Genomic DNA, 19,343 nt, shown 5'->3' on the forward strand with positions numbered 1-19,343 from the left:
AACGCGCTAGGCGGCAAATTGGTTTGTTGACCGAGAGTTGAATATTACATAATGCAGGTACGGCCGCCTCTTGGCGTGCAATTTACGCGTCGGGCGTGTTTTGATCACAATATCCATTCAATACTACGTCGTCTCCTCACGAACAACAATAGGTTCACGGGCTCTCAGTTTTCGGGATACCTTTCCACAACCGCCTACTCAACGGTCCAACCGCGGGCAATTTGAATGGCGTTTCTCTATCTATAGAGCCGGTCTCCCTTTCAAGGGGGAAAACGCGTCCAACCCTTCCATTTCGAGCAGCAAGCAAATGACTCCGTAATGCCTGGCGATGTTTTCTTGATATCATCAAATTCGAGAATAAAGTTAAATGCCTTTCGCTATGTCCCGTCTGTACAAGAGTGTTCCCATAACATGTCAACCATTGACCAAAATCGTGACGATCTGGGCACGATGGATACGAAAGTTTTAATGGCAGACGGCGACTTACCAGCGCCCGCTACGCAATCGAACGGAATGATATGCCAAGAGATCCAACCCGAAAAGATACTGCCTCAAACTCCAGCACATAGAATCCCCCTGGCTGATCTGATCAGCAATACAGAGGAAGCTTTCAATAGAGCTCCAGGAAAAGCTATCACTCCCGAAGACCATGTGTTTTGGAAGCATGAGCCATGCAACACAAATCCTAGAGACGTCTCAGGCTCGCCTCTTGCAACTGGTAAAAAGCGCCATCGAAGTGCATCACCCACCAGTTCCCCTCTGGGAGTGGATCCGACACACAATGTGTCAAGCCCACAACCCTCTCAGAGGTTCCTGAGAACGCCCCAGCATGACATCGCCGCGGACCTTTGGAGCAAATATATCGGAAAAGTCACGGGAAACCCTGGTGGTGATGCCCCAAAACCTCAGTTCTCCCATCTCATCGCCTCCTCACCGCAAACCCCGGTAGACGTTCGAGCAGGTAAGGATTTGTCGACGCTTCGCAGATCAAATAGTTGCAATGTCTACTGGCCGACGTCTAATACCAAGAGAAGAAGAGTCGACAATGCACAGCAGGCTGTGAAGAGAGTTCAGGACATTTTTGCTGGATCGCGCAACTCGCTCCTTGGGGCGGGCACTTCAAAGTCATCCAAGATTAGCCTCCTGGTCGGGAAAATACAAGAAACTCTCTTGAAATCGCCGAGAAAAGAAATTTCAGGCCCATCTAGCTCCACTCCTTTACCAGAGCGCTCTGATAATATAGCGGAATACTCAGGATCATCGCTAAAATATACGAATGATAATGAAAACAATCCAATTGATACACCTTCTAGAAGCTCGAGAAGAGTAGTGTCCAGTGATCCTGTTCACACAGACGCTATGGACAACGTACAAGACTTGAATGCGATGTTGTCCGAGTTTGATGAAGATGGTCTAGATGATGATTTTCTTGAATTTGCTGGGGCAGCTGGCAATCAGCTTAATCCCATCCATTCCGGAATTGGTCCGTCTCCCGATGCTCTACAGAATGAAACACTCAAAGCTTCATCCACTGTGCATCGCCAACCTGATCCTAGTATCAATTCCCCCAACAAACCTTATAAGCACTCCATGCCGCCCACCTCACACGCCCATACAAGTTCCGACGATGTTGAAGAATTTCACGATAGTGACAACGAATTTTCTGAGGCAATGGAGCAAGTTCTCGCACGTTATGACTTGAGAGAACAGACAAATGCAAACAAACAGGAAAGCAGAATTTTAGAAGGGTCCCTTGCTCATGACCTCGGAGAAGTAGCAGCTTCTAAGAATGAAGCGGACACCTCTACTTTGGACAGAGCGATATTCACTTCCGATGACGAATTCGATGAGGATATCGACCTGGGGTCCATTGGGATTGCATTGCAAAAGACTGCTGGTACGAATGTTTCGAGTCAAGTTGGTCATCCCGTGTATCAATAAGCACCTTTTAAAGACCTTTACTAAGTCGTGGAAAGAATTATAAATCACCGCAGGCCATTAATCGGTATCTCGTACTTGACTCGGCTGAAGATACATATCTCAATTGCAAAGGCCAATTAAAGCCTCAAAGAGTATGATTTCTGATATCCTGTATACTCAATTTATCATATGCTAATATGAAAACAGGTTCTGTTTGTTCAGGAGGAGAAAACGAATAACAATCGAGCTATCAGTTTGCGGGAATCATGGTATGATACTCCATGCGCAAAAGGCTCTTATATCCACCTCATCGGGAGCTTTGATCTCATGGGACAATGCGTAGTGGATAATTCCGAGAATCTGATAATCCTTCACCCTGATCATCTAATCTCAGCAACGGTGGTGGCGGATTCATTTACTTGTCCGCGCCGCGCTGTTCTCCAAGACCGCGTTAAAGCCACTAGCGAGGCCAACAAGCCGCAAGTTTATGGCCATATTCTTCATGAAATATTCCAGGCCGCCGCGAGCGCGAACCGATGGGATTTAAACTGGTTGCGTGAAGTTATTTCGAGCACTTTGGAACACTATGTGGAGAGTTTGTATGAGATCCAAGTCGAATTTTCCGAAGCCACCGAGTATTTAATGAGCAAAATGCCGGCTCTCCAAGCATGGGCAGAAACATTCATGCGATCTCACCCTACGGTATGAACTGGAACTTTTCTTTAGATTGAAAATTTACAACTATGCTGACGAATTTATAGAGAGAGTCGATTGTTGAAGACAGGAATGGAACAAGTTCGTGTTTGAGCATCAACAAACTTCTTGAAATCGAGGAACATATATGGTCTCCTATGTACGGATTAAAAGGCAATATCGATGCGACAGTGCAAGTGGTCGTCCAGGAAGGGACAGGGCGGAAAACGCTTACTGTCCCATTCGAGCTAAAAACTGGACGGAACCATTCCAACGAGGCTCACAGGGCACAAACGGCATTGTACACCTTACTTCTTTCTGACAGATACGGTATGTTTGGGGGACACAAGTGAGAATTCAGATTTGCTAACCAGTCACGTATAGATATTGACGTGACTTTCGGACTACTTTATTATCTCGAATCAACTAAGACATTCAGAGTTCGAGCTATCCGAAACGAAATCCTCCAAATAATACAGCAGCGCAACCGCCTCGCGGAGTTCATATATAAAAATTCAGAATTACCTCCAATGCTCAAACAGTCACGGATATGCAACCAGTGCTACGCTAAAAATGCATGCTTCATCTACCACAAAGTTATGGATGACGGAGATGGGGAAAGCAGCGGAATGGGAAGTAGTTTCCTTGAAGTTGTTGGACACCTTACACCCTCTCACCAAAACTTCTTCAAGAAATGGGATGCGCTTTTGACCATGGAAGAGCGAGATATCATTAAATTTCGAAGGGAGTTATGGACCATGCTAAGTAATGAACGCGAGGGGGTTGGCCGCTGCTTCGGTAATGTTATGGTCGAGCCGGGCTCTGCCTACGAAGAAACCGGTGTACCAAAAATTAATCGTTTTAGGTATACGTTTTACAAGTACAAACCACCTTCAAACTTCACTTTCGGGGACTCACAGCTCAGTGTCGGGGAGCCTATCGTTGTTTCTGACGAAAAGGGCCATTTCGCACTCGCCAACGGATACATCACGCATATTAGTCGTAAGCGGATCTCCGTTGCAGTTGACAGGCGTCTCCATAATGCCCGAATGAGGTGTTCAAATTTCGATGCGGAACGACATCAAGCCTTTACGGGAATCATGGGGATTATTGAAACCGGCGGCTCTGAATCGACGATTTTACTAGAAAGGGTTGAAGACACGAATTTGTACCGCCTGGACAAAGATGAATTCAGCAATGGAATGGCCACCGTCCGAAATAATCTTGTCTGTATGATGGATAGGAACATGCCCCAAACTAGGAGACTAAGAGATTTGATCATTGATGGCCATGCTCCTTCATTCAACTCAATTTCTTCGTCAACCATACCATGGCTTGCTGGAACCGAGCTAAATATTGACCAAAAGGGAGCGATTGAGAAAGTAATGAGCGCAAATGATTATGCTCTGGTTTTAGGGATGCCAGGAACCGGGAAAACAACTACCATAGCCCATATTATACGGGCTCTCGCATCTCAAGGCAAAAGCGTCCTTCTTACCTCTTATACTCATACTGCTGTGGACAATATTTTGTTAAAAATAAAGGACGACAACATCCGCACTTTGAGATTAGGTGCCACAACAAAAATTCACCCAGATGTTCGAAAGTTTGCTGATTTGGCAGCTACTCCCAAAGAGACGATAGAGGAGTTGAAGGATATTTATGAAAATTCCCGGATCGTGGCGACCACATGCTTGGGGATTAATCATCCTATCTTTAACAGCCGCATGTTCGATTTCTGTATTGTTGACGAAGCGTCCCAAATAACTCTCCCGGTTTGCCTAGGTCCTATTCGTATGGCGAAAACGTTCATCCTTGTTGGAGACCACTATCAGCTGCCTCCTCTCGTTCAGGATAAGCAGGCCCAGGAGGGTGGCTTGGATGTCAGTTTGTTTAAACTTCTCTGCGATTTACATCCAGCCTCTGTTGTTAATTTGGAGCATCAATATCGAATGTGTGAGGATATCATGCTCCTTTCGAACATCCTTATATACTCCGGACATCTCAAGTGTGGAACACCAGAAGTTGCCAAAAGTTACCTCAAAATCCCCAACCTCCATGGGCTAAAACAACACCATGTCGACCCATCATCGCTGTCTCCCAACCTCCGAAACTCCTGCCTAGGATCTCGATATGGACGGTGTTGGATCCGCGATCTGCTCGACCCTGTCGCAAGAACCAGACTTGTCAATACTGACCCTTTGCAACCTCAGGCCATAGAGTCATCCAAGGGTTCCCGTATCATAAATCACATCGAAGCCGTGCTCTGCGCGCAGTTCGTCGAATCTTTCCTTTCCGTAGGTATCTCAGCTCAGGATATCGGTATCGTAACTCTCTACCGGAGCTCAGTTAAATCCATCAGATTCACCAATCCTTATCAACTCATGATTCGCAGAAGCATCGAACAATAACAGAGTGACTACCAGTACTAGTAACTAAAATCCAGTAAAGAATTTCACAGCACACGATTATCACAGGCTCAAAACTATATATATATACGTGTGAACGTCGCGTTTACTCGCGCGCGAACCAAGTTGCTCATTGTGGGAAGCAAGAATACGCTCCGTGATGGCAATGAACTACTAGGAAAATTCGTCCACCTTATGGATTCGAAGGGATGGACGTATGATTTGCCGCGTACGGCTGTTGAAGAACATGTTTTTGAAAATATGGAGAACGGGCTGACGCAGTTGAGTCCGCTTAAAATCACGGAAGCTATGCGATCAAATTCAATCAGTCCAAAGAAGAAGAAGAGCCCGGCTAAAAAAAGCTCCGATCCTGATCAGAGTCCTCTGAAGGCTAAACATCGCATGGCGTTGAGCCCAGTCAAGAACAGACAGTCATCTGCTTGCCAAAAGAGGCCGCACAAACTGGGGGGGAAGCTCTTGGACGGTGCGAGGATTGTAGCAACGAGACCGGTATTGAGGGATGTGATGAACAATTTGACATAGCGTTTCTAGCTTGATTGCCTAATTGGGTTATGATTGATATCGTTTTTTGGTCTTATCCGCCTTTGTATTTTGGTCTAACTAGTATCTACACGTTGGATGATAATCTCAGCTCGATACTCTTCCTGCGCTGTTATCGCTTTTCGGCCAATCTGCCAAGGCACTTAGGGAGCTTCGATTTCCGTTTTATATAAATCATCACAGTGTAACATTAATGCCATGCGACTCACAATATAGTCCTTATCTTTGTCATTTCGGCAAATATCAAGCCTCATTAATTCGATTAATCATACGACGAGCCCCCTGCGTACTCCCAACAGATAAACTGATGCTGGGGTCTCTCTCCGGCCGCGGAAGTTTCTGATTGTTGAACTCCAGTAGGTTCTTTATTCAACGGCTGGTACAAAACAGTATATCCGTCCTTGCTTTCCACCGCCTCCCTGCCTAGCGCCAAAGATGTAAGAGCAAACCACCCATCAGTCTTCGAAAGCCCAAAGGTGAATTTCCGCCTGTTGGTCACCATTAGCGGATTTCTGGAAGTAGAAACATGTTTTCATGATGATAAATTGCCTATTGAAGGATTCGGAAGTGGGGGCGGAGGGATGTGGGCAGTTCACCAAGACTTCAGGTTTGCAATGCGATCGACCGCCGGATGAACAGACGGCAAAATCATGGGATGAACTCACAATGTAAATGCAAATAGCTGTGTTATCCACGCTGAATGGAGCAATCCTTCCCAGGAAATTCTAACCAGATCGACTGGCCGACATTCATCTTGGTTCGGAGGTGCGTAGCGACTCAAGTATGGATCAATGGTATCGTTGGCATGCACGCGTGGAGAATTGAGAAAAACCAGTCCGAGCCATTCTTGAATCTCGTCGCAAGTTTCGTGGAGGAACTCTAGTCCAGTGCCAGTTTCAAGACCTGATAAAAATAACGGTGGAACAGTGATCGACCCGAGGATATTCACTTCAGGGGTGCACTGCAATATCTGAGGATAGTGTTTTTTTATCGGTGCATCTGTGTGGGAAATGTTACGACAAAGAGGAAAAGGTAGAGAGCCAGAATAGAAGAAGAATTTTTACCTTCCTCTGAGTAAGTTGGTGACGGGGTTAAGTCGCAGAACAACCAAGTTACAGATGTTGTTAGTACGTTCTTGAAAGCCCAAACGATCCGCTCGAAGCCCTTCTTCCCATGAAGCATTGATGGGAGTCTAAGGTTGATTTCCACGGCTAGATGTGTAAATTAGCCAGCAGTTCCTGGTTAAATGAAGAAACGAAATGAAAATACCGTATCTCTCTTTGACGTGTTTTCTCCCCCCACTACGGATTGGTTTGCCGTCGAGGCCGGCGCGCTCAAACGAATTCTTATCCAACTCTAATCGGAGAACTCCTGGAATGATGCGTTAGTATTGTGATTGTATTGTGGCTCTCTAGTTATAAAAGGGAGAAGATGACAAACCATTGTGGAGGGTGTACACATTATCCACACCGCTTCTGCCTTCGGAGATCAAGAGGATATCGCCTATACATTGACATTAGATAACAAAGCACTGGGCTGCAGTGGTTGGTATTAGGGGACATATCCGGATGAAATAATGGGAAATCTCGAATACCAATTTTAATATAGCAATTGAAAAAATCACGCTCCACCAAAACCGACAACGGCATGATCACTTTAGCATATTGGGGAGTTTGAATTCGGCTGGATATGGAATCCCAAACCGAGTCATAAATTTCCTTAGGTAGGATGAGAGATGTCTTAACTGCATATTAGAAACTAACTCCATAGAAATTGCTTTTACATGCTGACACTGAAACATTCAATTGATGGACTGAGAAGGCCTACTTACAGAATGCACGAAAGGGTGTTTAGAGATGGAGGAAAAGGGACATTTTTTGACGGGCGGCTGCCGGGGATCAACAAAGGGAGGTAGTTTCCCAATCGTGGTATAGCATTTCTCTTTTTGTAAATCAGGGTCATCTATTTCATACATCCTGCTAGCAATTGCCTTCCTATTTTCTTTGTCTGTTAGACCCTGAGATGCTGACAATCGCGAACCAACAATTGGTATCAGAGTGTGAGTGAGGTCAAAATTAGTTTGCGCGGGAAGTCCTAAGAATAAGCTTAAATTTAAGCATTGTTCCCTCCAATTCCATACTAAGCCTCCATCGCTTTCATTATTCTTCTACATGAGTTATTGAAGTGTCGATATAGTTAATTAATGCATTTCAATACAATATAAGATATGGACGCTCCGGCCCCAACCGAGACAAGCTGTACATATTTAGCTGAAGTTGTTGCAAGAGCACCCTACGCCGCAAATCCTGGCTTCAAAACGAACCCACCATCAGTTCGACGTTTGATGGCTTCCAAGAGCTATCATTATATACTAGTAACCATAACTCCCTTTGTGAGCTGCTAGGTCACCTAGCCTCAGAGCATTAATTGTGAATGTCATGCATGGCAACGAAGAAAAAAAGGTGAATTGTTTGAGTTTTCACCAAAGGTGCATGGAGTCTTGGGATAAATTTAACATTCGTTTGTTCTCGTTACGCAGTCTCGAACAAGCGATAAGCGCAAGCGCCAATGGCCCTATGGGCAGCATCTAACCGAGCGACCGTGCCCGCGATGTTTCCAGAAGCTCTCGATAAACTTGACACCGAAGAAGAATCCCCAAACCCCGCTGCCATCGCGACAACGTTCCACAACCCTTTCTGTAACCATGAGCATATCCTAACGTACGTTGCGAACTTAACGCAATTTCCCGCCCTTTATATTGTTGAGAGGCATGGGCTTCTGCCATCCACCATCATGCCCCCAGCCCCATCTCGACGGATGGTCCCAAAGGACCGATTTGGCCAATTGTTCGGCAGCTTGAAAATTCAGAGCTATTATGACCCTGCAGCGCGAGGCCCGGGCTCTCATACGTATGAATTATCAATGCTTCATTTTTTTTTTTAGGGCTGTCTCTTTCTGATTGATCTTGAAGCCTTCAACCTGACTCTGGGCCTCATACAGCATTCGTACCCTTGCATGGAATCCGACGGGCAGCTTGATCGCAACCGGCTCGGTGGATCGCACCCTACGCATCTGGAACCCTGAGCGCACACATGTAAAGTACTCGACGGAGCTGCGTGGACATTCTTCTGGTATAGAAAAGGTTACCTTTAACCCTGTCAAAGAATCGGAATTGGCAAGCTGCTCGAGTGATGGAACTGTCCGTTTCTGGGATGTACGGTCTAAAACGTGTATTAGCCGCGTGGATGTAGGAGGCGAGGCATTTACGATGGCATGGACTGCTGATGGAAGCGTAATACTCGTGGGCAGGAAGGTTCGTTCGCGCAGATCGTACAGTCACAAGCGTGACTGATTGGCTTGCTTTTTTGCTCAGCATCATTCGGAGCGCAAAGGGCGCATTTACATCATGTTCAATTGGCTTATATATCTGTCCCCTACCTACAGGATGACACATTAATACCCATCTCAGTCGAGTCTCCGTCTACCCCCGCTCTTCAAACACCCTCCGGAACCACCGCCCCGACCAACATTTTCAAGGCACTCACGCCACATCCACAACCAGTCCAAACCAACGCTACCGCATTTTCACACTCTCTTAATACTTCCGATCTCGACCTCTTCCTCACCACCGGTGACGGTACCGTAAAAGTCGTCTCCTACCCGTCATTCAACCTCCTCCACACAATCCATGCCCACACATCCGCGTGTCTTTCAATCGCACTCAGCCCTACATCGCGCTACCTAGCCGTTGGCGGAAGTGACGCTTTAATATCCCTCTGGGACACCACAGACTGGATCTGCAAACGCACCGTATCAAGTGCCAACGGCGGCGCCGTAAGGGGCGTCAGCTGGAGCTGGGACGGTCGATTTATCGTGGGAGCTTGCGACGAGCCCGGCTGTGGCGGCTCTGGGCTCGAGATTTTCCACGCTGAAACGGGAGAAAGTGTATATACCATTCCTACAGGAGGACTGGGCTCTGCGGCTGGAGCCAACGGGGTAGCTGGAATTGGAAGCGGCCCTGGAACTTCTGTCGGCGTCCCCGCTGTCGCTTGGCACCCGTCTCGCTACTGGCTTGCTTATTCTGTCACCGCTGACGGGATGGGGAGTAGTGGTGGTGGGTTAAGGATTGTCGGAGCGGGGAGTGGATCGTTGTGACATGCAATAGCGTCGGGCTATGGGAGACTTATAGTAACCAGTTGAAATGGCTTCCAATTCCTCAACAGGTTCTTCGATAGAAGGGGAAAAGACAGTACAAGCGACGAGCCAGATAAAATTGAGGGATGACTTGTTCTAATCTTCTTGAAAGCAGGTACATTTTTCTCCCCCACTTCTAAGGGAATTTATTCAATTATTTATATTATACATCTAGATATCACAATATACATTCATGACGCGCTATACATATGAAAATCGTATTTTTACCTTTTCGTTTTAGCCGATGTGGTTCAAAGTATTCCTTGACCCAAGTCTGAGGATGTAAAGTTGATTTGGACGAAAGGCCTTGTGATCGACGCACCTTCACTTTTTAGTATTATTAGAAATAATTATTAACGTTCCTGGGAGTTTCGAACGTAAAGCATTTTCTAGCCGCAGAGAAAATGTATACGATGAGTGAAATCGAAATAAGCAATGACCAAAATTAACAGTCAGACTCCCCTCATCAGTTCTACATAACTTCATACGAGCATACCATAGTAGGAAGCCTGGCCATTGTTTAAAACAGACAAACAGAACGGGCGAGATATGAGTAAACAGCTAGTTTATTCAGAACCAAACCATAATTCGTTACGTATTTGATTAAAGCCAGCATAGAAGCAAGTAAATAAACCCAGTCAAAGAATAAAATGAGAAAGAAAAAGGAAGGGGACAAAATTACAAAAAAGAGATATACAGAGCCTGCAGATTCCGACTCTCTTCCGTTCAAAAACAGTCCTCCAAAATCGCCTAAAGTGAATATAGAATCCGAACTTGTACTTTTTCCCAATATTTATCCTGACTTCCATATAAATTGATATAAATGAAGGTTTGCTGTCTTGATAAAGGGCCGGGGAATTGAGAGCCACATGGTCCAAAAGGTGGGATTAGTATAATACAACAAGTATAAAGAAAAGGGACATTTTCATTTTTTTGTAAAAAAAAAAAGAAAGAAAAAAAATTGTTAAAGATAATGAGAAAAAAAAGGAAAGGAAGTGAATGAACGAACGAAGGTCCAGGTGCAACCTTGAAATTAGTCCTGATAGGTTTCCCAGGGCAGGGGATCTACTCCACCAGGCCAGGTAATATTGTCAAGGTTTGGTATATGATCAACGAGTCCTGCAGAGGTAGATGCCGAGGATGGCTGGTGGGTAGCCCGAGTGTTCCATCCAGCGGGAAAGGCGAAAGGGTTTTCAAATCCAGCGGTGTTTGGGGGTGGATTTCCCGGTGTAAAGTAGTTTGCATAAGCAGTTCCAGTATTGTTGTCAAGGCTGGATTCAAATTGGGAGGGAGGGAGGTCAGGGACATATGCATTGGGATTTGGTCTCTGGAGCTGTTGCCGTTTGTGGTGTTGTTGAACGGGGGGTGATGGTTGGTCTATAATACGCGGTGAAATCGAACTGCTCGATGACTGGTTTGTGCCTGGGGTCGGATGGTCAGAGGACAGGTACTGGCGATCGCTTATGGTGCTGGCCTCTGACAAGTCCATTTCCACAGCCATCGACTTTACGAAGTGCTTATCTGTGGGAAGCGAAAATGACCCGACGTTCACTACATGTGTGTGGTTATCATTCCCGGAAGCTGACACCGATCCAACTGATGGTTTTGACCGATTAGGTAGCGAGGACATAACAGGAGGGGCCGTGGTCTGCTCATATGACGATGACACGGCAAGATTCTCCGGCGGTTGAAGGTCATGTTCCTGAAAAATCGTTTTCAATGATCCACAAGAGTCATTCATTTGTGGAGATTTCTAAACGGCCAATTGTTAGGTTCTAAACGCAATTATATCACTAGACGACATTATTCCAGGTCGCCAGAATAGTTTGCTCGCGCCCACAGGACTTACCTCGCCGCACCGTAGACCAAAAGCGAACTTCTGTGTTTCAGATTTACTACTACCTCTAAGTGCTTCAAGGTCCGCATCGAGCTGCATGAGAAACGATTCTGTGAGAGGGATTTTATGTTTAAGAACATTCATGGCAGCTAGTAAGAATTGAAGGGATGAATGAGCTGATCCGTCATCTGGTCGGCACTTCAGGTACTGCAAGAATACCCGACATGATACATACAAACAGAACGCAACGAAAGGGTTGATCTAAAAACGGTTAGGACAGATATGTTAAAAGTGTCAACTACGGCACTCACTAGTGTTAAGTCAATATGGCTAGCCATTTTCATTATGCTTGTTATCTGATCTGCAGCAACTATGCTTCGTCGCTTTCCCTCTGCTGCAATTTGGCTAGGCATGTCATTTTTCTCCGCTTTGAAAATAGCTGCTTGGTGCAGGCAGATTGTTGAAGAATGGATGCAGAGGTTAAGGAAAACGACGCTCGAGTCGTTGATGCCTTCTGGTAATCGCAAATGGCTAGGTAATGCAAGAGATGTGTTGAGGAGGATGTTATCCAAGGCCCTATGCCTTCTCCAAAAGCCGCCATTCAAATCGTGATCGGTATCATCTGGTGTTGTCCGGTGAAGATGATGGAGATTGCGGCCAAAAATGCATGCGATTAATACAAGGCCCGCAAGAGACGACAGCGTTGAAATATTTTCACCAGCCGTCAAACTCGCCAACGTGTAAGTTTGCTGCATTTTAGAGTTGAAAAATGCTTCATCGGAAGCAGGAAGATTGGTTAAAATCTAGCATCGCTCACTTGTCAAAGATTTGTTTCGCGAGGGACACGGATATTCCTTACATCTCGTTCATCCATCATCATGGGCCATCCCGTTCCCACACTTGCATATCTGTCTTGACAAAAAGCTATCCAAAAGGTCCTTCTCCGCTCTTCCTGCTCAGTCCAGTCTCGTGCAGGCCCAAGGCACATTTTAACCGCGGGACCGCTACCATCGAGACGATGTAACCCCATCATCATACACAATCTCATCGCATGGCCTGTACTAATCCATGCACGTGGAAAGAACATCATCCTGAACTCGTAGGAAGACAATAAGATCCAAGTCTGGGCGTGAGCAACGGTGATCATGGACTCGCCAAGACCTCTCATCTGGTCCAACTCGGCATATTTTCGTGCACGTTGATAGAAATGTGGATGCAATGTTCGATACTTATCCGTAACAGAGGCAGCCAAGGCCCACATTACATATCGTAAACATACGGGAGGCCGCATGTTAGGTGAAAGATTCATTGCAGCATAGTATCTCGGTCGGTGTAAAATCGGCATTGAAGGGTGAATTTTCTGGAAATATATCTCATTCCTGGATATCATCCGTCAGGCCATATTTTCATGTGGGATGGCAGGCTGGAGCTTAGGGGTCGCACGTACAGCTCATCAATAACATCCTGAGCTGGAAGGGGTTCTTCCAAACCCAGTCCAATCATTTCCCATGAAAAACCCCCTCCAGAAGTAATGCTATCATCCGGCAAATTGATCTGAGTGGAATTTAAGTCACCAAACAGGTCAAGGGGAACTGTACGTAAATTTTCTGTTGGGTTGGAGGAGGGGAAAACATCGGTCATGCTATTAACCACACTGCCAGATGCAGGAGGTCGAGGGTTGAAATCTGTGGGCACGGGAGACTTTTGGAAGACATCCCCGGAGTCTTGAGATTTGAGTAAGGTTTCGACTTGGGCTAAAGCAAGGAGGGAACAAATACATCAGCAATGGCCCACAATTAACTGTGATTAGACACAGGAAGCATGGGCTCGGAAAAATGGTGATACCTAATCTTGCTTCTAATAGCTTCACATAACCCCTCTTTGGGCCACTCTTTTTCCTCACTTCATCGTAGGCACAATCATGGCCCAAGCGGGAACATGTACCGCAACTTGGTTTGTTACCATCACATCGCAGCTTTCTTTTTCGACATATAGTACAGGCTATCCGCTTGGGACGAGGTACCCAAGCAGTGCTTTGGTTTGCTCCATTGGCTCGAGGTTCTGGACTGCTATCGTTTCCAATCTGTGTGGGAGGCTCCGACTGATGAGCCACGCTATCTTGTCCCGAGGGACCACCTTGTTGTAGTTCTCCTGACCGAGCATCAGATAATTTAGTTGGTGGTGGGTTGACACCGTCCATGACGATATGGAGCTGAGACTAGAGGCGGCATCAACTTCGCGGGGAAGAAAAGTAATCGGCGAGCGGATGGAGCTAAGATGCCTGAGCAGGCAAGGATTGACGGCGAGATGGTCGCTTGTCCAGGATCTCATCGAAAATATAAGGACATGCTTTGCGGGGCCCGTTTTCCACGTTCAACCAGAGTTGTTGATAACGGTGCTGCCTTGGGCGCCCTAAATGTTCCTCCAAGCGCATGTTTTTAGTGCTGCGCTCGTACTAGTATCTGTCATCAACAATCTCAGCACTTCCAGCCAGTACCAAGACACCATAGGCGCGCTAGTGTTGCCTTCATTACTCTTAAAGGACGTCATCGTAGATGCCTTGTCTTTGTGGCACTTGGTGGTTTCTTGACCCGTCCATCATGTCAACAGTCTGTATCTGCTGCGAGGGCTTACTGACTAATCATAGTTTTTCAGCATCCATGGATCGAAGACTCAAGAAAAGCATGACATTTTCATTCCAGAATTGGAACGAAGGTAGCAAGGCCTTTTGGGGATTCAATTGCGTGAAAGTCCACCTACACAACTAGCCATTGTGATGGAAATGGCCCAAGAAGAAAACCCGTGTAGATTCGAGATATCTCATCATTCCATTCCTCCTCCCTGCTGACCCCCGTCCTTCAAGGGACCTTATCTATTCATCAGCTACAGTTTTCGGTAGTAGCAATGTGGCAGTGATCAATGCCATTAGATCCCAATCTTGCATAGTCATCAGGGTCAACTCCGCGCTCAATAACTGCGAGTTAAAAATAAGCAGAAGCTTACCAACCTCAGGCGGCAATTCTCCCTACCCCTCAGCGAAGTGGGCTATTTACATTTCGTCCAACTTATCATATCAGCCTTTTCTATAAATATGTCCACTTGCGGCCGCTGGGATTAAAGACTAAAACCAACAGCTCTTGGGTTAATAGCGTTGTCAATACCAAAGGCTGGCGATATATTTCTTGTCGATTCTCCCGGTGTGGCAGTGTTTTACATTCTTGAGGGCGGCCGAGTATCTCTACAAAAGCCACTTGATCATCACGATTGAATAGGGAGTAGCGGCTATTAGAGAACTGTCTGTGTTCCATGAGAATACTAAGGAAGGGAATTCCCGAGTTGAAGGCGTTGGGGTCGTTGTAAATAGTAGGTTTCTGAAATGTTAGAATGAAGAAGTAAAGTTTTGTGAAGGACATGTCTAACACTCGAGACAAACTATTTACCAGCCGTTTTGTGCACCCATACTTTTCTGACTATGAACCGGCTTTTCCATTTCATACCAATACTACCGATCAAGTGATTCTAGAAGTTGCAAACGAGTCTGGCGAAAGGTAAAATAGCCTCCGGTGAATACTAGGCAAGTTTATGACTATCTTTCTCGGGTTCACCCAGTTACATATCCGAATTACTTAGATACAACCGGTGAGATTGAGGATGGAAGTTACTCATTTACCGTACACATCCTAAAGCTACAGATTCAACAAAGTGATTGTATGCAAGAACCCGTGTGGGTGGTGAACGATGGATGCCCAAGGTAGAGAGCGAAGCATCTTTGGGTGATCGCACTGTCAAAGCATGCGGCCACCAGGGATGCGCAACGAAACATGATCTAGCAGAAATTTACTGTCAGCTCAGCAGGTGAAAGCCGTAAATATGGAAATGGCAATATATGATTGTATACAGGGATATTTGTGATGATGATAAAGATCGCATCTCCTTGTTTCCTGAGATGGTCGACTGTCCGGGTACTTTCAAGTACATTTGATTCATTGTTGGACAACAAAAGAGTGCGGCAGAGAAACCAAAGCCAATCATACCAGGCAGTCAGGGTAGTTAATTCTACGTGGCTTGCTTGGGGATGAAGAAAATATATCCTCTTTGCCATCCTTTGGACCTCGCAACAGAGAAGCATACAGAACCTTGCGAACTTACGTTGAACCACCAATAGCGCTTCAACACGCAGCGGTGCAAAAGATACCTGCAGCGCTGCCTATTTTAACGCACTTATACGTGTTCTGACCGCAAAAAGCTCCTGCCAGCAGCTGACCTGCTGGCCAGTGAGGCTCGCCAGAAGACAAGGCAAATTCTATGCTACACTGGCCGAAAGGCTGTGATGCGGCTTTCTCAAAACTGGCATCGGGCGAGTCCAAGATACTATATTTTATATTCGGTTTGCTCCCGCTTCCCTTTGGAAGCCTGCAACTATTTTTCTTCTCCCTCCGGCTCTTCCCAATTTGGTGCCAGAACGTTATGGTGTGAGTAGATGATACTGTGATTTCGGAGCTGGCGCCGAGCAGCCCCCAGCGTCAACGTATCTCCACTTCACACCCACGTCAAGAACTCACGATGTCGACAAGCAAAACTGGACCACGTCTAGAGCCGGTGTCTGCTTCGTGGATCTCGACCTCAACGGATCACCACGTTGCTGTAGATGACGATGTTGTTTCTTTGCATGACAACCCCAATAGGACCTCACCATTTGACCACGACTCTGGACGATATGGAAACGCTGATGGGATAACCCAAGAGCAACCACAGGAGGTTCGTAACCTCTCCACCATAAGACAGGTTCATAGTGTGTTGGTTCGGCGGGAACAATTCTAATGGCTAACAACACGGTCAATATTAGATATTCGTTTCAGAAGCATTTTTGCATGCGCTTACATTCGAGGTTCCCCAAACGCCGCTTGAGTCTGATAAAATATACAAAATCAAACTTAAGCAGGATTACTGTGGGGTGAGATTTTCTGTGCTCTTCCTTGACAAGAGCGTGATAATGTTCAAAGGACCAACCCTCGTTTGATTAATGTGTGTCTAACTTCGCGATGTGGTTGCAGCTTGAATTTTTGGGGAAGATCCCGAACTTTTCTCGACCTTTCCGCTCGCTGCCATCAGCGCGAGCCAAAGGCAATACACCTCCCGGATCCCAGACCATGGGGAAGGGGCCAAACTTTCAGGAAAGCAACGATAATATATCCTTGGTTATGCAGGAATCAGAGGCTCTGTAAGTCAAACAAGCTTCACATCTCTGTTTGATGGATTTAACTCATTGCTGTACAGTCTAGACCACCCTGACTCTGAAGCCCAGTCTTTAGATCACTTCCAGAAGGAGGTCTCGAGCAGCACTTCAGACACATCCATGACACTACGAGATCTTAATGAGAATCATCACCAGTTAATACAGCCATGTGGCCAACCTCTGCTAAATACGGCACACCCATCCGGACCACCTCGGATCCTCAATCACTGTCCCGACGGTTATCCAAATGGTCCAAGTAATCTAACTCCTCTCGTTTCTCCTGAGAATCCTGAGAATCCTCCACCGCCAGAACCACCACCCTTTGGACAACGACCATCGAGTTCTGCGCCCAGGACGCCAAAGCATCTGATGGATCATGTACACGCATCCCATAATAAAACCTCCTCAAGAAACTCTAATAACTCGTCCACTCGAAGCAAGCTCCAAACAATGGACATGATTCAGAAAGCAGAAAAAAGCCGAATATCATCGTGGTCAAAGACTTTCAAGCAAGTCTTGAATTATCTTCCGCGAAGGCAAAAAACAGAATCAAATCACGAAGACACACCCCAAGTTGGGCATGTCGATACCGATCGCGAAAACCGGAGAAGTCCTACGAATATCTTTCAAACGGGGAGAGCAGCCCATGGTGAAAACCAATCAATTACGTCGGACGTTTTCACAAGGGAGACAGAGCGCTCGACCCCAAAACCACCAACATCCGTTTTGTCCAATGCCAGTTCTTCCATCGAGAAGCCTCGCTTGCCTCTTAAAGTAGCAACAACGCCACTCACCACTTTAAAGGAGTTTCATTGCACGTTCTGCCTGATCCAATGTGAAGACAAGGGAGATTGGCTCAGGCATGAAAAAAATTTCCACCTGGAAGACCTAGAAAACTTCAGCCAACCTTGCAAAGGGAAAGAAGCAAGGCCCGATGAAACCAACTCCTTGGGTTCGAGGTTGAGCAGAGGTAAAGATAGCCGCCGGCTTCTAACAAAATCACAACCCCAATCATCCAGCTCCTCTCCCCGCCGCCAGCCTAGCGCACAAAGCGCTGGAGTCAGTGTCTACTCCAATCAACACAGCGGGCGGTCAGGAGCCGCCAACATATTTTGGAATTGCGGCTTCTGCAACGAACTTCTCCGCTCTTGGGAAGACCGACAGATCCACCTTGCTGAACATTTCAGCAACGGCAACACCATGCGACTGTGGGATCCCATGAAATCACCATTCCCGTGGCGGAAGGGGTCAGCCATGCCCGTCGACTCCCCACCATACTGGGATCTTCAGTCGCTACTCACATTACAGCGCCCCACGCTACAAGATTCCATAAACCAGATCGGTACCTCTGCTGACCAGCGGGGAACAGCAGCAAAGCCCTGTAAGCTCTGCCACGTGCTGCACCCCAGCCTCGAGCATTACGATCTATGGCACCAGCCCAGAGACACTTACACGTGTCCGCGGATCACTGATTTTACAAACCTTGCCGATTTCTTCGATGAGGGTGAGGATGAACATGGCGAGCTGGTTGTGGACTGGTGCAATGCCTGTGACGAGAGGTTCGATAGGCCCCATTACCTCGACAGGGACGTGCGCATGCAGCACTTATGGGATTTCCATGCCTTCGGTGATTGTGCGGGTTGGCATAGCTGTCTCGATGAGGGCCAGTTTGTGTTGCATCTAGCGAACACACATGCTGTTAATATCGAATTCATCAGGAAGCTAGTTCACCGGTGTAGGGGAATTGGGGATACGCCAGCATCGATGGCGATGGGCAGCGATTCATGAGACGAAAAAGGAAGGGGCTGCGCGTGGGGAAACTCTGGTTTGTTGCAATTTTTACTTTTGTCACCACCATCTTTATTTCTGAAATCGTGTTTTATTGCATAAGCGCGGAGTTGGGTGATTCGCTTCTTTTGTATTATATATGTGGAGTTTTTTTCGTAAACGTTCTCTCGGCGCAGAAGATAAGCCCCTCCATCTGTTTGTTTCTGTTTCTACATACCCGGCTTCTCTATTGTTTTATTCTATATCTTCGAGCTAGTTTCCTGCTATGGATATATGTATGGCTGAAACCTAGGGCGGGCCCGCACCTATTACTTAGATCTATCACAATGTACTCTACATCAGGTCTGCAAATATAGGAATTCCGTTTCCGCCACTTCTCGAACCACTAGAATGGCCCTGTTTTATGAATGAAATACCATTTGGTTTCTAGTTGAAGACGAAAGAGAAAGTGAACAAAAACAAACAAGCAAGACGTCTATCAGGGGGAGGCATTTAGGTGAGGGAGGCAAGACAAAATATTGTACAGAGTTTTATCGTGCATTGCATCGGAAACGAGAGGTTTGAGAAGTAAGAAAGTGCAATATTCTCGATGGGAAGACCCCGCTGAATGCGTATAACACACACAGGCATCTTAGAGAAAATCAAATACCAATGTTCATTCCTCCCGATGTAAATGGAAGAGCAGAGCAAAACCATGCATCCGCTG

The 19,343-nt window shown here is 46.4% G+C and overlaps 6 protein-coding genes across 6 annotated transcripts; 3 read left to right on the forward strand and 3 right to left on the reverse strand.

The window, feature by feature from the left end:
* Positions 1-318: 318 nt before the first annotated feature.
* On the forward strand, positions 319-5,564 carry HCBG_03329 (bifunctional ATP-dependent DNA helicase/ssDNA endodeoxyribonuclease DNA2; the record flags this gene model as incomplete). The annotated part of the gene is made up of 6 exons (XM_045430378.1): positions 319-1,917; positions 1,977-2,072; positions 2,128-2,622; positions 2,682-2,943; positions 2,998-4,910; positions 5,091-5,564. 6 exons carry the CDS (start codon positions 319-321, stop codon positions 5,562-5,564), a joined length of 4,839 nt encoding a protein of 1,612 aa, XP_045288521.1.
* A 473-nt stretch (positions 5,565-6,037) lies between these two features.
* Positions 6,038-7,571, reverse strand: HCBG_03330 (uncharacterized protein; the record flags this gene model as incomplete). Its single annotated transcript, XM_045430379.1, has 7 exons — positions 6,038-6,264; positions 6,396-6,581; positions 6,647-6,793; positions 6,852-6,953; positions 7,023-7,085; positions 7,177-7,321; positions 7,414-7,571. 7 exons carry the CDS (start codon positions 7,555-7,557, stop codon positions 6,038-6,040), a joined length of 1,014 nt encoding a protein of 337 aa, XP_045288522.1.
* A 579-nt stretch (positions 7,572-8,150) lies between these two features.
* Positions 8,151-10,015, forward strand: HCBG_03331 (WD domain-containing protein; the record flags this gene model as incomplete). The annotated part of the gene is made up of 3 exons (XM_045430380.1): positions 8,151-8,491; positions 8,583-8,895; positions 9,027-10,015. The coding sequence occupies 3 exons, from the start codon at positions 8,151-8,153 to the stop codon at positions 9,735-9,737; spliced, it is 1,365 nt and encodes a 454-aa protein (XP_045288523.1).
* A 794-nt stretch (positions 10,016-10,809) lies between these two features.
* Positions 10,810-13,813, reverse strand: HCBG_03332 (binuclear zinc transcription factor; the record flags this gene model as incomplete). The annotated part of the gene is made up of 6 exons (XM_045430381.1): positions 10,810-11,529; positions 11,626-11,874; positions 11,925-12,416; positions 12,473-12,992; positions 13,061-13,367; positions 13,459-13,813. The coding sequence occupies 6 exons, from the start codon at positions 13,811-13,813 to the stop codon at positions 10,810-10,812; spliced, it is 2,643 nt and encodes an 880-aa protein (XP_045288524.1).
* Positions 13,814-14,485: 672 nt separating this feature from the next.
* Positions 14,486-15,026, reverse strand: HCBG_03333 (uncharacterized protein; the record flags this gene model as incomplete). Its single annotated transcript, XM_045430382.1, has 3 exons — positions 14,486-14,587; positions 14,617-14,658; positions 14,775-15,026. 3 exons carry the CDS (start codon positions 15,024-15,026, stop codon positions 14,486-14,488), a joined length of 396 nt encoding a protein of 131 aa, XP_045288525.1.
* Positions 15,027-16,176: 1,150 nt separating this feature from the next.
* On the forward strand, positions 16,177-18,637 carry HCBG_03334 (uncharacterized protein; the record flags this gene model as incomplete). Its single annotated transcript, XM_045430383.1, has 4 exons — positions 16,177-16,371; positions 16,460-16,567; positions 16,668-16,834; positions 16,891-18,637. The coding sequence occupies 4 exons, from the start codon at positions 16,177-16,179 to the stop codon at positions 18,635-18,637; spliced, it is 2,217 nt and encodes a 738-aa protein (XP_045288526.1).
* Between the last annotated feature and the right edge of the window lie 706 nt (positions 18,638-19,343).

Source organism: Histoplasma capsulatum, assembly GCF_000150115.1.
Source record: "Histoplasma capsulatum G186AR genomic scaffold supercont2.4, whole genome shotgun sequence".
Lineage (NCBI taxonomy): Eukaryota > Fungi > Ascomycota > Eurotiomycetes > Onygenales > Ajellomycetaceae > Histoplasma > Histoplasma capsulatum.